This window comes from Lagopus leucura, unplaced genomic scaffold (genome assembly GCF_019238085.1).
Source record: "Lagopus leucura isolate 7727_CA_CO unplaced genomic scaffold, USGS_WTPT01 Super-Scaffold_100016, whole genome shotgun sequence".
In the NCBI taxonomy this organism is placed as follows: Eukaryota; Metazoa; Chordata; class Aves; order Galliformes; family Phasianidae; genus Lagopus; species Lagopus leucura.
The window spans coordinates 15,212,198-15,227,267 of NW_024962270.1; the positions used below are offsets into that span (position 1 = coordinate 15,212,198).

The 15,070-nt window shown below is 43.0% G+C and overlaps 1 protein-coding gene across 2 annotated transcripts in view; it reads left to right on the forward strand.

Annotated features, from left to right (window-relative positions):
* Positions 1–10,924, forward strand: part of RNF128 (ring finger protein 128) — a 37,154-nt gene extending 26,230 nt beyond the window's left edge. For both annotated transcript variants that reach the window (XM_042876510.1, XM_042876509.1), the window contains exons 3-7: positions 3,433–3,504; positions 4,556–4,638; positions 6,937–7,033; positions 7,484–7,652; positions 9,496–10,924. In XM_042876510.1, coding sequence (XP_042732444.1) covers positions 3,433–3,504; positions 4,556–4,638; positions 6,937–7,033; positions 7,484–7,652; positions 9,496–9,614 — 540 coding nt within the window. In that variant the 3' untranslated portion in view covers positions 9,615–10,924. The remainder of the gene's footprint in view (positions 1–3,432; positions 3,505–4,555; positions 4,639–6,936; positions 7,034–7,483; positions 7,653–9,495) is intronic.
* Positions 10,925–15,070: the final 4,146 nt, after the last annotated feature.

Genomic DNA, 15,070 nt, shown 5'->3' on the forward strand with positions numbered 1-15,070 from the left:
CAGAACAAGGAAAGGGCAGTGGGGAGCTGTGCTTGGTACCAACAAAGTAGTGACAAATTCTGTTCCTCGGTATATTAACCTTTCTTAATAATGCAGAAGGACTGAGCGTGTTAATCTGTGGCCTGGTTTCTTATTTGAGCTCAAGTTTTCATTTCCATTGATTTCATAAGGATTAGGTGTTGCAGCTTAGAACTGACCTAATTAATGATTTTGGAGAAGGTGAGTTGCTTGACTGGCTGGGCTCGGGTGAACCTGATGAGGTTCAACACGGCAAAGTGCAAGGTTTTGCATTTGGGCCGGAAGAACCCCCGGCACCTGTACAGGCTGGGAGGAGCGGTCCTTGAGAGCAGCTCGGCAGAGAAGGACCTGGGGGTCCTGATGGACGAGAGACTGAATATGAGCCAGCAGTGCGCTCTGGCAGCTCGAAAGGCAAATGGGATCCTGGGCTCCATCAGGAGAGGGGTGGCCAGCAGGGACAGGGAGGTGATTGTCCCTCTCTACTCGGCTCTTGTGAGGCCCCATCTGGAATACTGTGTCCAGGTGTGGAGCCCTCAGTACAAGAAAGACATAGAGATTTTGGAAAGGGTCTAGAGGAGGGCGACTAAGATGATCAGGGGGCTGGAGCACCTCCCCTATGAGGACAGGCTGAGGGAGTTGGGCTTGTTCAGCCTGGAGAAGAGAAGGCTGCGGGGTGACCTCATTGCAGCCTATCAATACCTGAAGGGAACCTACACCCAGGAGGGGAGTAAACTCTTCAAAAGGGCTGATAACAGCAGGACTAGGGGAAATGGTTTTAAGTTGAAGGAGGGAAGATTTAGGTTGGATGTTAGGGGGAAGTTCTTTACTAGGAGAGTGGTTAGGCCCTGGAACGGGCTGCCCAGGGAGGTTGTGGATGCCCCGTCCTTGGACGTGTTTAAGGCCAGGTTGGACGGGGTCCTGGGCAACCTGATCTGAATGTGTATGTTTGGTGGCCCTGCCAGGCAGGGGGGTTGGAACTACATGATCCTTGGGGTCCCTTCCAACCCGGGTGATTCTGTGATTCTGTGATTGACTTGCCAGAATTCCTAACTGCCTTCATGGCAGTAGCTATCTGCGGGGAGGAACTTCCTTTGCTTGCAAGAGAAAAGTGGAAGTTCCTTACCTCCTTAGAGCTGGCTCATCTGTGCTGCCACGGCTGTACTTGCAAGGGTGCAGAAGGGGCTGGTGATTAAATTCCCCGGGAGGGACTGGGGAAAACTGGGGAATGAACAGCACATCTACCTTTCCCAGTCAGGTGCCTATTTCAGCATGCCAGAGCCTGGGTGGCAGCCAGAACCTGACCCGTCCTGTAATACCTTGATTCTGTCTTTTTTCTTGTCTCAGTCTAGTCAGCTTCTGCTCACCCTCCATTCCCCAAGGGCCGTAGGGTTGTTGAAACTTTTAGAGTCATTAACATTTAATGTTTGCTCCAAAAATTTGGCTTCACAAAATGCTTTGACATTCCAGGCTTGAGTATCTTGGATCTCTGGTAGCCTACTCAATAAATGCTTCCTCTTGCAACCTTTCTCCATCCCCCCGGAGCTGTGCTCTGCTGTACTTACATAATCAATGTTAAAGGTGACTTTGCCGTTGGTGCATTTCAAGAACAGCCATTAAACTTGTGCTCTGGCAAAACTTAAAATATCGTCTCGGTAAATTATTAATCATGCAGCCAGTTGAGTACATTTACACTTTACTGTTTGCCAGCAGTTTCTGCAGCCAGTTGGGTCCTGTCAATATGCTTGCCCTGACATTAGATGTGTAGATTAGATACTACACAGGGGAGTATGCTCCTGGATGGTTTAATTCCCCGTTTATAACAAGTAGCTGTAGTGCAGGAGCTGATATTGCTGCATTCCTAGTCTGTGTTTGTTAGTGAAACTTAGGGGATTTTCAGAGACAGCTGTGTGGCTGCTTCTCTACAGCTTCTGGTTGAAGTGTTGACAGGAGGAGAATGATTTTGAAGTGTCATGCAGGAACTTATGCTGCTATCTTCAGCAGAAGAACTCTACAAGGTTTTTTTTTTTTTTTTTAAGAAAACTTGATTGGTTCTTGTTCCTAATAAATAAAATACGCATACTTGCATTTTTCACCTTAGGATGGCATGAATCTCGTCCTTGATCATTGTTATAGCTGTTAAGCTTCTAAAAGTTTGCATATTGATGCTGTAGGCTAGAAGCACAAAGCAACACTAAGTATCAGCAAGCTTGGCTGTACCAAAACAGCATGATAGCAGCAGGCCATCTAAATCAACGTGTTTGCCCTACTTCACCGCAGGGAATTTTATGTAGTATTGAGTTATCAGTTTGCTCAGTTTGTTAGGTATCATGAGTAGCTTTCTCCAGCTTGTCTCTTCCATGCTTCTGCCATTAGTCCTGCACTTTTAGCCTGAAAGGATTCTTGTATCTGAAGTAAAATGCATGAGGGGGAGCAGTGCTGGAAGGTTGACAGTGCGGTGTTCTGCACTGAGCAGCTGAATCTGGAAGAGGATTTTGGGTTGGGACAGCAGTGCCAGAGCTGCATGATGCACCACTGTGTCCAGAGGCAGTAAGTGCACCAGAGAGGACAGTCAGGTGATGGTGGTAGAGCAGCACCAACCTGTGACCTTTAAACAGGGTTGTTGGCTCCCATGCTAACTAAATGCATTGCACTGACAGCTGGACAGCAACGGTTGCCAGGCAAGCTGGGCTTCTGCTCCTGCTCATCTCTGCCCGGTATCCTGACAGCAGCAAGCAAATGGCATGGAGGGGAATGCACTTCAGCTTCCTCCTCTGCCCTCATTGAAGCTGCTTTGCAAACCTCCTGGGGCTGCTCATTTGATTTGTTTAGCAAGGGATAGAAATAAAGAAAGCTCTGAATTGCATGTGTGTGTGTGTGTGTGTGTTACTTTGAACCCGCACTGATAAAACTGTGTTCTTCCACCTGACAGGAGTGGTTGGTGCCAGGAGGCTGCTGGCTCTGTAAGATGTGGGGCAGAGGGCTGGTTCAGGGCGTGCTGTGGTGGCTTAGTGCTGGGTAAGGAACCTCACCTTTCCTTCAAGGTGTGAGGCTGTGCAGGATTGGCTGTGGGACTTGGTGTTCAGCCTTCTATACCCATTTGAGGCTTTCTGTTTATTTTGGTTAGGTCTAATCTGATCAAGGTATTATCTTATGGTTTCTAAAAGGAGAAACTGTGCTTTATGAGAAGCCTAGGTAAAAACAAATCATATGCAAGTGTTTCCTTGGTGTGTCGTCTGGAGTCAATAGCCACATGAATTTGTCCTGAAACTTGTTTTGTGTTTTACCTAAATAGCATGGTCATGCTTACTTAGCTTGTTTTGATAATATCTGGGTTATAAAACTGGTGCCTGCTTGCTTAGACATTAGGAGCTATGAGAAAAATAAGTGTTTAACCAGGACTGCTTTCTGTTACAGCGACAACTGAAGGCTGAAGCCAAGAAGGCCATTGGACAGTTACAGCTGCGCACCCTGAAGCAAGGAGACAAGGTATAGCCTCAGCACTCTGCCACAGCCCTCACACAGCTTGGACTACATCCTTCCCATTGGGAGAGGTTGCAGAAACCTCTTGGAACCCGTAACTGCCTTTTCCTCTTTCAGGCCAAGTTATTTTCAGGGGCACGAGTCTTTGAAATCTGCACATACAAGTCATATGTATGTGTTTTTACGTCTTACCCATAGTCTTGCTGTGTTGAGAAGTCCTAATTTTCTGACATGGAAAATGCCAGAAATGCTTTGCTTGAAAAGCAAAATCATCGTCAGTGGCTATTCTTCTGGCTGACACTGGAGGTAGTGCTTTCCAAATCTCTGCAGTATTGACTGTAATAATCCAGTGATCACAGAATCCCAGAATCACGGGGGTTGGAAGGGACCGGGGGTGATCTAGAGACCATTGAGTCCAACTCTCTGCTAAAGGGGTTCCCTACCAAATGGGTTTTAAGTATCTCCAAAGAAGGAGACTCCACAGCGTCTCTGGGCAGCCTGTTCCAGTGCTCTGTCACTCTACCCTCACTGAAAAGAAGTTCTTCTGTGTATTTATGTGGAACTTCTATGTTCCAGCTCTTGGCCATCACTCCTCGTCCTGTCACTGCACACCACTGAAAAGAACCTGGCCTCATCCAGTTGCCTGCCATGCTTTAGATGTTAGGGCATTGATCAGATCCCCTTTCAGCCTTCTCTTCTCCAGGCTGAACAGCCCAGGTGTCTCACTCATGTACAGGAGGTGTCCAGGCCCTTCCCCAGCTTAGTCACCTCCACTGGACTCTTACTAGGAGATCCCTGTTCTTGAAATGGGGAGCCCAGAACTGGATTCCTGGTAGTTCACAGCTGTTTCTAAACCATGGGATTAAGCTTTCAATGCTTCTGCTCAAATGTCAGCTTTACTACAAATAATCCATAAAAAGTGTTTATTTAAAATTATGGGTAAGAGTTATTTTATGTTACTTTAGCTAGACAGACCCCTTTGTCTTCAGTAAATCTGACTAGTTCAGAGGAAGCTTTCAAAGCTGATTAAAGGTGAAAATTCATTTCTCCACTTTAGGAAACTGGTCCTGATGGAGATAGCTGTGCCGTGTGCATTGAGCTGTACAAGCCAAATGAAGTAGTGCGCATCTTGACTTGCAAGTAAGTTGCCTTCCAATCTGCCCCTTAATTCAAAATGGTAAAGCTTGCCTTTACTGGATGTTCCTCCTGCTGTGTTAACGAAGCTGATCAGGCTTCTATCAAATCACTGTAGAGCAAGAGTTCTTGAGTCTCTGTCAAATAGTGTTTCAAACTGTAGATGTACTCTGGTAGTGTGCTCCTACAGCTTGTGTCTGTACCTCGCTCAACCTGAACATCCAGGCTGACCACAGAGCCACTCCAGTTTATTCTTCTAGAATTCTCTACTGTTGCATCTCGTTGTGCTCCTATGGAAGCCCAACATGCCACTAATATTTTGATTGTTTCTAAGATAAGCAATGAAGCTATTTCAGAATTTAAGGAAACTTGTTCTGTGTGTCTTTGTGTGCCTGCTGAATGAGATTGCTGTGGCAAAGCTTCTCAAATCAGGAGGCTACAAGAGTGATCAAGTTAAATGTTGCGTGAACTTAATTTTATATGGAAAGACTGCTTTTACACGGGGAGGATTATGAGAAAGTGCTTGGAAAAATTTTGACGTGGGGAAAAATCTAATTCTGAAGAATGGGAAAATCTGTGGCTGTTGTTTTCTGAGCAGTGTCACCTGTCAGACACTATTAAATTTGAGCTGGCGTTACCTTTGCACAAGGTTATGGTTTTGTGAAAGCCGTGTGTGTAGGAGCGGTAGCCGTCCCAGTGGGCTGGGTACCAAGAGGCTGGCCTTGTAAAGTGCTATCTGCAAACTTCCTTCACCTAATGCTTAGCAGTTTAGAATGAAACAAGACTGAATGAGCTTTCAGGAATGTGTTGATGGTTATTCAGTTGTCTTATCAGGCTTGTGCTAGCGGGTAGTCCTGTACATTAATGAACTAAATTCCATGAGTGCAGAAACATTTAGACTGGCTAGATGTGTAGAGCTGATAGAAGAGCTGACTTCTCTTGTTAGTTCCTTGGTAAGGACTTGCAAAGCACAGCGTGACTTACTGGGTTCAGATGAAATGACTTTTTTTTTTTTTAGGTATTCTTTATGTGTGAATTTGCTGTACTGTATTTTGCTCTGAGGCTGCTTTTAAGTATCTGTGATGTTGTCTTCCTCTTTGGCCCAAACATGGCTGTGGTAGGGACTTGCTTAAGATAACCATATTTGTTTGATAATCCCTGCCAGTGATGATCTCTGCCAATATCAACCATATTAAACTCTCATGTGAGTTATAAACTGTTATGTACTTCAAGAATTTACTTGATGTTGGTGGCCAGCCTCTGTGTACAAACCCTACATGTTAAAAGCATTTAACTGCATGCCTAAAAGAAACAAGCAACTGAATGCTTCTGTGAGTCACAATAGTGGTATCTAAATATCTGGGGCGTATGTGTTTGTAGAAGGCATTCTTGTCCAGACAGTCAAACTGCAAGCATTTATAGTAGCAGAGATACACCAGACGTGAGTACAAGTTCTCACAATCACTATGCATTAAGGTAGTTTCAGGTTTTACTACAGATGTTACATTGGTGCAGCTGGAAGGAGGTGCTGATTACATGTGCTTAATTGGAGAATTCATTATCAAGCTTGGGTGTAGAATACCAAAGGTGGTGAACTCTTCACTTGTCTCATAACAGAGTGCTGATTAACGTTGAACAGAGCTTTGCCATTTCAATTCAGGCAGAAGGAACAGGCAGGTTACAGGGTTGCAAGCTGTCTTCCTAAATTTGTCCCCTAGATCAAACCCATTGTGGGTTTGAGTACCTATGTAGAAGCACACATTTCCACTTGTGATGGCTGAACTGTGTTTAATTGCTTGTGTGTGCAGTCTGCCAAATGTCCACTTGAAATATACAGTGACTGCATAGGCAAAGTAAATGTGTGGGAGTATAGTTTATCTTGAGCACATAACTTGGCAAGATTTCTTTTATGTAGGTTTAGCAGGAGTGAGTGCTATTTATGTCTGTGTCGTCATGACGAAAGTTGAGCTTAAGGCTAAGGTTGAGGTGCAATATCTGTATTATTGAAATTATAATCTAGAAGTACATAGCACGGTGATTTGAAAACAAACAAAAAAAACCAACAGAAGTCCTACAACAAAACCATTAACGCTGATGTAGCATAGATAACTCAGTCGTTTTTATCAGTTGTGCAGAGAAACAAGTAAAAGGTTGAGACCATGCAACTAGCCGTAACTTTCAACAGCCGTGTGTGGCAAAACAAGGCAATTCTAGAATCAATGAATTCTGTGTTAGTAGATAAAGCTGCTACACAAACATCTTTCCTTATGTGAAACCTGACTTTTTGGTTGCTTCCTCCACTAGCCATCTTTTCCACAAGAACTGTATTGATCCTTGGCTTTTAGAACACAGGACGTGCCCCATGTGCAAATGTGACATTCTCAAAGTTCTAGGCGTTGAGGTAAGTCACAGTCTTACCTAGTGGCAGAGGTCGCTACCAGTACTGGGATATATGAGGGACTGATGCATTCTGTCACTGCTCTGCGTGGCGAACACCAGAGGAAGATGCTGTTGCCAATGCCTGAGCAACTGAAATATATGCCAGAGTTTGGCTGGTGGATGGAGGCGTGCACTGAGTGGGAGGAAAATTTGTCTTTTCCTAGTACTGGGTAATAAAAAGGAAGAGCTGGTTAAAGAATACAGAAGCTGTATCTGAACTTCCCACTCTAAATAGGCAGTAGCTGGTTTTCACTTGTGATGCTGGGGGTTGACAGCAGAATTCCATTTTTCTGTTGTAAACCTCTTTTTTCTGGGTAATAGTCCACCAGATCCAGTCCCTCAAAGCTTTGCTCTCCTTGAAAGATGCATCCCCCTGAAGCTGTAACTTTACCATTTTCTCTTTTTCACACAGGTGGACGCAGAGGATGGGGCAGAGTCTGTGCAAGCCACAGTATCCAGTGGGACTTCAAATGTCACTTCAATTAATGAAGTGGACAGCCACAGTGAAACTGCATCATCTGGATATGCTTCTGTGCAAGGAGCAGATGAATCAGTTCTGGAGGAACAGGCAGCATCAGAAAGTAAGTTCTATTGCTTCACCCGACTTGTTGGATTGCATTGCCCTTCCATTGCTTGTGCTATGATAGCATTAGGTTTTTTTTTCCCTTTGTAATATACAGCAGTGCTTGTTTTTTGGAGTAGTGTTAATCTTCCTTTTGTTTTAACGCTTGGCTCTGGCACTTACACTTTGTTTTCAAATTAAGTACAATCTAACCTTGAATTTCAAACAGAAGTCAAGAAAAAGAGTAGTTGAAAATCACATACATACTACTTGCAGGCCAGAAGAAATTTCTAAAGAAGGCCCTTCTCTCTTTCTCTCTTTGGAGGCTGTCTTGGATGAGTGAGTGTTGCTTTGCCACCACATCTGTCCAATTTAAGTAATTAAATACTCAGAAAACCTTTGGGAAGTCTGTCCTTTTTTAGCACAGATGATGCAAAACATGACAACTACTTCCTATTGAATTTCAGATTTTTGCCTAGGCTGAATCATCCTTGAACACTTTCAGAGTGTTTTAATTGAAAAGGCTATCAGCATTTCCAAATACCTTGTATTTTTTTTTTTTTAACAAGAGCCATGTGTATTTCTAATGCTAAAGCACCAGTGCTTCTGTGTGAGGTTTACTGATCCTGAAGAAAGTATGTGGAGGTGAGCTCAAGTTCATCAGTTTAACAGAAGTACTCATGTTACTGGGAGGGGCTACCAGTAACATCTCTATCAAGTCCTCAGTTACAGGTGGTTGCTGGCTGGTAGAGTGTCCACACAACCTTGTGGTACCTTGGCTGTATATATATAACAGTGGAAGACAAAGCACTGTGTATTAGGGGAAGCAAGCTCATTCACAGAAAGCAAGGAGACTTGTTCACAGCTACAGAGCACTTCTCACAAACTTTCTTCTAGTTATATGCAGAAGCTAGAGGTGTTTCACTTGTGTTCCCAAGCTAACATGAGCCCTTCCTTATGGGCTAGCTGTCTCTTGAGGCCATGATCTCTATTTTTCCACGTAGTATTGAAAATACCTGTTAATAATCAGCTCTGCTCAGACATAGTTGGTTTTGTTTGTTTAATGGAATGATTCCAAGTTTAAAAAAAAAAATTAATGTAAATATCCATTGGATTCTGGTGTTGCCTTGGAAAGAGGAGTAAATGGAGAGGCTTTCAGACAGGGGAGAGGTGCTGAGGCTGCTTAGCTCTCCTGCTGGATCCAAAGCTGATTGGAAAGTGTGGGATTTGCTGCCATCTATGGGACGCTGTGCCCTTTTGGGGCACACTGGCTAAGGAGAAGGCGTTTTCCGTAGGCTAAACTTCAGAAGCTGAAATCTGCATTCCTACAAGCCAATGAAGAGATGTGGGACTAAGCAGTATGGTGCGGGCCCTTGTTCTCACCTTGAGCAGAAAGAACAAATTCTAATGTCAGCCTGACAGGCAGGCTGTAAGGATAAGGCCACTGTCTCCAAATTGCTGTGTCTCTCACAGTTTCTCCTGACTCTCAGTTACTCCTGATGCCCATCTTCAGTACCATAAAGACAGGAGAATTCTCAGTCTCCTTGTAGTGGGACTTTATATCCTTATGTTGCCTTCTGTCACTGCTGTACACAACCTAGGCTTGCTTGACACTAGCGGGAATTGGATTGCAAAGCCTAGAGAGCACTGCTAGAAATAACAAAAAATGGCAGGAATGTGCTCACAAACTGAGAGCCAGCAGAAGAGTGGTAGTTAGGGAGTGACTTTGGATTTCCTGCTGTCTGGGAAAAGTGCTGGGAAAGGACTGCTGCAGTGGGCTTGTAGAAATAAAGCAAGCATGTCTTGCCTAAGGTAGTAAAGCTTGCCTGTAACCCTTTGCATCTTGTTTTTGTTCTGGACAGATGACAACACACATCTTGTAAATAATGAATCTCAGACTTCAGCTGTGGCTGTTCTTCCTCCCCTTGACAACCCAACTTTTGAGGCGGACGAAACACAAGTTTCTGAAGTTAGGTCCTGAGAATGTGCCCAGCAACACAGTATAAGCCTTCTGCAAGGAGCTGCCTACTGCCATCGCATGTACACCACGCATTTGAAGAACCCAGTGGATGACTGTAGCAGCATCAATGCCTTGAAAATGCTAAGATTAAACACGTTTCATTCATGATAATATGGTTTTCAATTCTTAAAACTACATCTCCCATGTGGAAATTAGTTTTAGCACCCATCAGGTAAAGCTGTCAAATATAATGAAAACCATCAGATTGTAACACTAAAACAGAAGTTCCATCTTCAGCAAAGCTTCTCTTCAGCATTTGAGTTGCTTAAAGAAGGAGAAGTTTCTTTATGTAGTAGCTGTCTCTACTGGGAATTATTTTGACTTTTCTTGTTTGTTTTTAATTCAAGTGGGTTCTCATTGTAATGAAATAGATTTTTATCTGGTCTAATACTTATTTACCACAGTTGTTCAGTTTAAAGCGACACTATATTTAATATTTCAGTGCCCTGATTTGATAGGAGAAAGTACCAAGTGTAATGCCTGTCAAACTGGATTTTGCCCACAGTCTTTTGGTTATTTGGTGAACAGATCTAATCCATCGATTTACTCCTCAACTCCACATTCCTAAAGGGAAAAAGAGGGCTTCAGGCTGACAGGCCGAATTTGACTTGCACAATTCTGTAAAGGGAACAAGTGCAGGAACTTTTCAGACCTGTTGATACCAGACAGTCTGAAAGATCCTACATGATTTTTGGAATTATAACTGTCTCTTGCACCAGCAATATGCAGGAGTTCTGCTTTGTGGCAGACTTGAACTCAAGGTGGGAAGATGGATCCTTCTGAAAGGATCTGCTGTGACTTGTTCAGACAACACCTGGGGAAGAACCAAATCTCTGGAAAATGCTGGACTGCTCTGGACTGTTGCTGTGCAGCGTCTTGCCCGTGTGCTAAAGCTGCAGGGCCAGCTAATGTCCTGTAAATGTAACAGATGATTGGAGAAATGTTCAGCTGTCTGTGAGGAGTTCAATGGGTGGGGGGCTGAAGAGGAGCATTGGGTGCCTCAACATTAAGTGTAGGGCCTTGCCCGCTAAGGGTAAGTAAGGACATCTTACAGATGCACTTTATTTTTTTTATCTCTGTAGCTATGGTTTGTTTCTAATGTTAGCAGAGCTTTGTCTTAAAGCCCGCAATAAGGTACAATTGAATCTGCAGGGGAAAAGCAATGCATTTTCTTATCTATAGTGTAATTTAAAATGTTGTAAATATTTTGTGATTTGTATTGAATTTGAATATGAAAATGTAAATAAAACTATATTCTGATGACCTCCTTATGACTGACATGAAATGTTGCTTACTAGCTCTTGTGTGGAAGCAGATACATTTCTTGGGTTTGCCCTGTCCCACAGCTCTGACAGTCATTGCGTGTTGGTGAGGCCAAAACAGCAGCTCTTGCTTGAACCGGTATGAGTAAGGAGCGCTGATGATGTGCAGGCTGCTTCCGTTGTGTGGGCTCCAACATTACAGCTACCAGGCGCTGGCCTTTCGGTACTCTGTATACAGGAAAACAAGTGCTGTAGGGCAGGCTGCTAAGGCTGAATAGCCAACTCAGTGTGCTGGGACGGCAGGGGAAAGCAAATGGTGTGATGTCTTGAATTATCCTCTTTTTTCTTTTAAGAGGCTCCCTACATGTGCCACAACTGCCTGATGTGCTTCTGACCTGCCCCTCTGTGCACAGATCAGTATGAGGCAGTCTTACCTGAACTCCTGAAACTTGCGTTTCACTTTCTGCTGGTTGATCAGCAATTCTGCCCTTAGTTAATGCTCTTAGTCTTGCAAGGCATTTTAGAAACTGTTAAATGCCTGTTATTTTTTAATATGATGTTAGAGGATTTGACAACTCTTTAACTGTACCTAATTTGGCAGTAGGTACAGCCTTGTACTGCTGACTGACTATGGAAGTACAGAAACGTGACCCGATGGAGTTGGCCACGACTCTCTATTGCAGATCTCCAAATCAAGTCCAGGAAGCATTGGTTGGTTATGGGCTCAAAGTGTGAATCGGAATATAATCTGATTTCTTGCTGAAGCTTTATCTTGCTTGTAGCTGTGATTATCTTTCTATTCTGCACCTGAAGCGTAGAGCAGAGAAGGGAGCTGCCAAGAGGTAAGCACACTCCTCCAAACACTTCAATTTCATGTCTAGCAGCTTTATACATTTGTGGTGTGTAAGCTGTAACATAGTAGAATTTTGTGGTAATAGTTTTGTGAAATCATCCGCCAGACTTCGTGTTTAACGGGAACAAAAGTTGATCTCCCTCAAACTCAATGCATTGAAAGTTGCTTTGGCATTTTTTGTTATGTTGATAGGATTCAAGCCTTTCTATTTACTGTCTTCTAAGCAAGACAACTGCAGTTTTTTCTAGTCTTGGTGTTTCTAATGGTACATGAAAGGGTAAGGTGGGGGCAGAGCATTTTCTCAAAGAGCTAGTGGAGTACCGAAGAATGAACACCGTTCAGTCAGCTCAATGATGCTGAGATAGAATGAGATGCAGTAAATGTTTTCTGTAAAAATGTGAACCTACTCAGTGCTCAAAGAACCTATGCTAATTTTTAGAAACGTTTATAAGATTATTGTATCAAATGTAAAGTACTGTTCAGGGAATAAATGCAGTGCTTGTACTGGGACAGTATTTGAGTTGCCAGGGAAAAGAATTTAATGTTTTTCTGGTTTTGCATCTTAAAGAAGAGTCTGTATACAATGTTTGTAAGCACTGGCAATGAAAGCATGTGAATTTCACACAGGAGCTCAGGGATGCTGCTGTTTCCTGAGAAAGCTTTTTCTCATTTTGCCGAATTCTGCAGAGGTTTTTCCCTTTTTTCCCTTTGTTACAGTCACTTCTTCTTTAAAGATTTTCCAAAGCTACTCTTTAACTTCGTATTTCAAAGTTCCCATGCATTGCAGTTGTCTTTAGCTGACCCTGCCTTTGAAGTACTGTGCAACTGATCTTTTCTGATGCTGCAGCTCTGTGTATGTATACATATAGGCATGTGTTTTATGACATAATAGACTCTTTCCTTAAAGCAAAATGCAAGCAACATGTCTGGGGATAGGATTGTTCCTGAAGGGCCATGTAAGCTTGTTGTTATTGTGAATAGCTTTGATTTTCACTGTACATACCAATGCTTCCGTGTAAGATGCTGGAAATTATGTGGCCACAAGAGGTAATGGTTGTTAAAGCAAATGCATCTTTTTGACTCCGTTACTGTTTTCATCCAGTCCTATAGACATCTCAGTTGTTCTGCCCCAGAGAGGAAGCAGAAACAGATTCAGGTATCACCTCCCATGTTTGCTTACTGCTGTCATTTATTTCTCGGGGGGGGGGGCGGGCCGGGGGGGGGGGAAAAAAAAACCAACAACAAAAAAACAACAAAAAAAACCCCTCTGTTTTAGACATGTAAAGATCTGCATATTTTCAAAGGGAGGCTGGGAAAACCTTCCCTCTCTGTGGGAGAGTAAGCCCTGCTGCCCTGCTATCAGGTGCTGTATTACTGTGCTTTCTTGTAAACCAGACTTTGCATGGATGGGATTTTACTGTAAATTCAAAATTTGAAATGTAATTTTTTCTCATATCAAGGAAAATTTTCAGGTGTCACTCTAGAAATGTGGAAATGTAGTTGTAACTGAGATTTTGCAGATAAGGGAAAGGCAAGCCTTGTGATGAGGGACCACAAGCGTATAAATGCAACATGAGTCAAGAGGACAGCTGGATTTCCTATAAAATTGACAGACTTTGTCCGTCTCAATCTCTGGACAGAAAGATCTGTAGCTGTCAAGGGGGCTAGCAATTGGACAGCATAAATGCCTACTCATACGTTGGCTGTGTGATTTAATGAATTTTATTCAGTGTTTAACAAGAGGGCTAGCTTCTGCACTAGTCTGTTTTCACCCAGGTTTAAATGGATGTTTTCCCTGTGCAGATTTGAATAGTGTTCAACTCCCCCAGGGGCATAATGGCTGACATTTTGGAGTAGATTAAATCTACTTTGACAATTTAATTTTAGCTCTAAGGGAAACTTGAAACCAAATTGTGATGTTCACCCACTGTGAATTAACAGCTACGTAATTCTCCGCACTGGTTGTTAAACTGTTGGTTATACAAAGTGAAGCCAAAGTGTTTATACAGCTGTTTATCTATTTATATACACTTGGCTGTGGTTATTTGAGGAAAATCATTTACCATTTCCGGGAGGTCATTAGTGCAGTGAAAGAAAAATTCTGCGGCATAAATGGATCTCTCTTGCTTGGAATGCATTGATTAGACTGTAGGATGATTGTGCGCTGATTAAGAAAGAATTTAAGTATCTATAAATAAATTCCTCTGCACTCTGCATCTTAATAGTATTTGGCTGTTAGGAACCAGTGCCTGAAGGAATCAGAAGAAAGGAAGGCATTCAGGACCTTGTAACAACAGAAGGGAAAACAAAGATGTTTTTGTTGTTACTTTTTTATAATCCAAATAACAAAGTTTGAATCTTGCACTAGAACACAACTTATGTCCTAACATGTCCAGCCTGCGCGAGATGCCAGAAGCCGAGATCTGGGTAGGAAATGCCAAGGGCGTCTTTCCCTGCAATTAGCATCAGCATTAGACTGCCTGTATTAGATCCTAAGTAAGTGTTTCATATTCAAGGGCTGGGCTAATTGGGGAAAATTAAATGGTAAACACTCCCTTTGGGAGTGCTCTTAGAAGAACAGCATCTGAGCAGGAATTGCTGTCAGCTCTGGTCAATCTCCAGCAGCTGCCACAGCAACAGCTTGTCCACAGGGGCTCACTGATATCTGTTACTTCAGGTGGATGGACTGTAGAGACTGCCACATGGAGAATCTGCTGATGTACTGTAGTTGTTTGTCTTGTCTCATTAATGTTTTGTCTGGGTCAGTTACCATGTTTCTCAGTTTACCATTTCTTTTTCGGCTCTAGTAAATGTAAAGTACCAGAAATGTGTTGCTTCCTACTTTGTAATAAAAATAGGTAAAATGAATAGCAGCTTGAATTCAATCTATATTTGGTTTGAAAGGTAATAGCAGAGCTTCTCTGGTTATGATAGAATGAGTGACTGGAATAAAAACCTTATACCAGAGCATTTCATCCAGCTTTCAAAACTTCTCATGAACTAAACTGGTGCTGCTAGGTAAAAGCTTCCATATGTGTCTGGAAGTGGACAGGCATTGCCAAATACCTTTAGGTCAGGGCCTGGAACGTTTCGTGTTGTCTGTACTCACAGATAGATTAATGGCTGGCAGAAACGCTGCAGGAAGTGGTGCCCTGGGGAATGCTGGAAAGAGTGGATAAAGTGAAGAAGTGCCGAGTTTGAAGTCTATCACTAGTGCACAATGTGCACAACTTCCTTATAAAAATAGCTTAAAGAAGAGTTTAAATGCATACTGATAAGATACACAATCAATAACGCTTTAT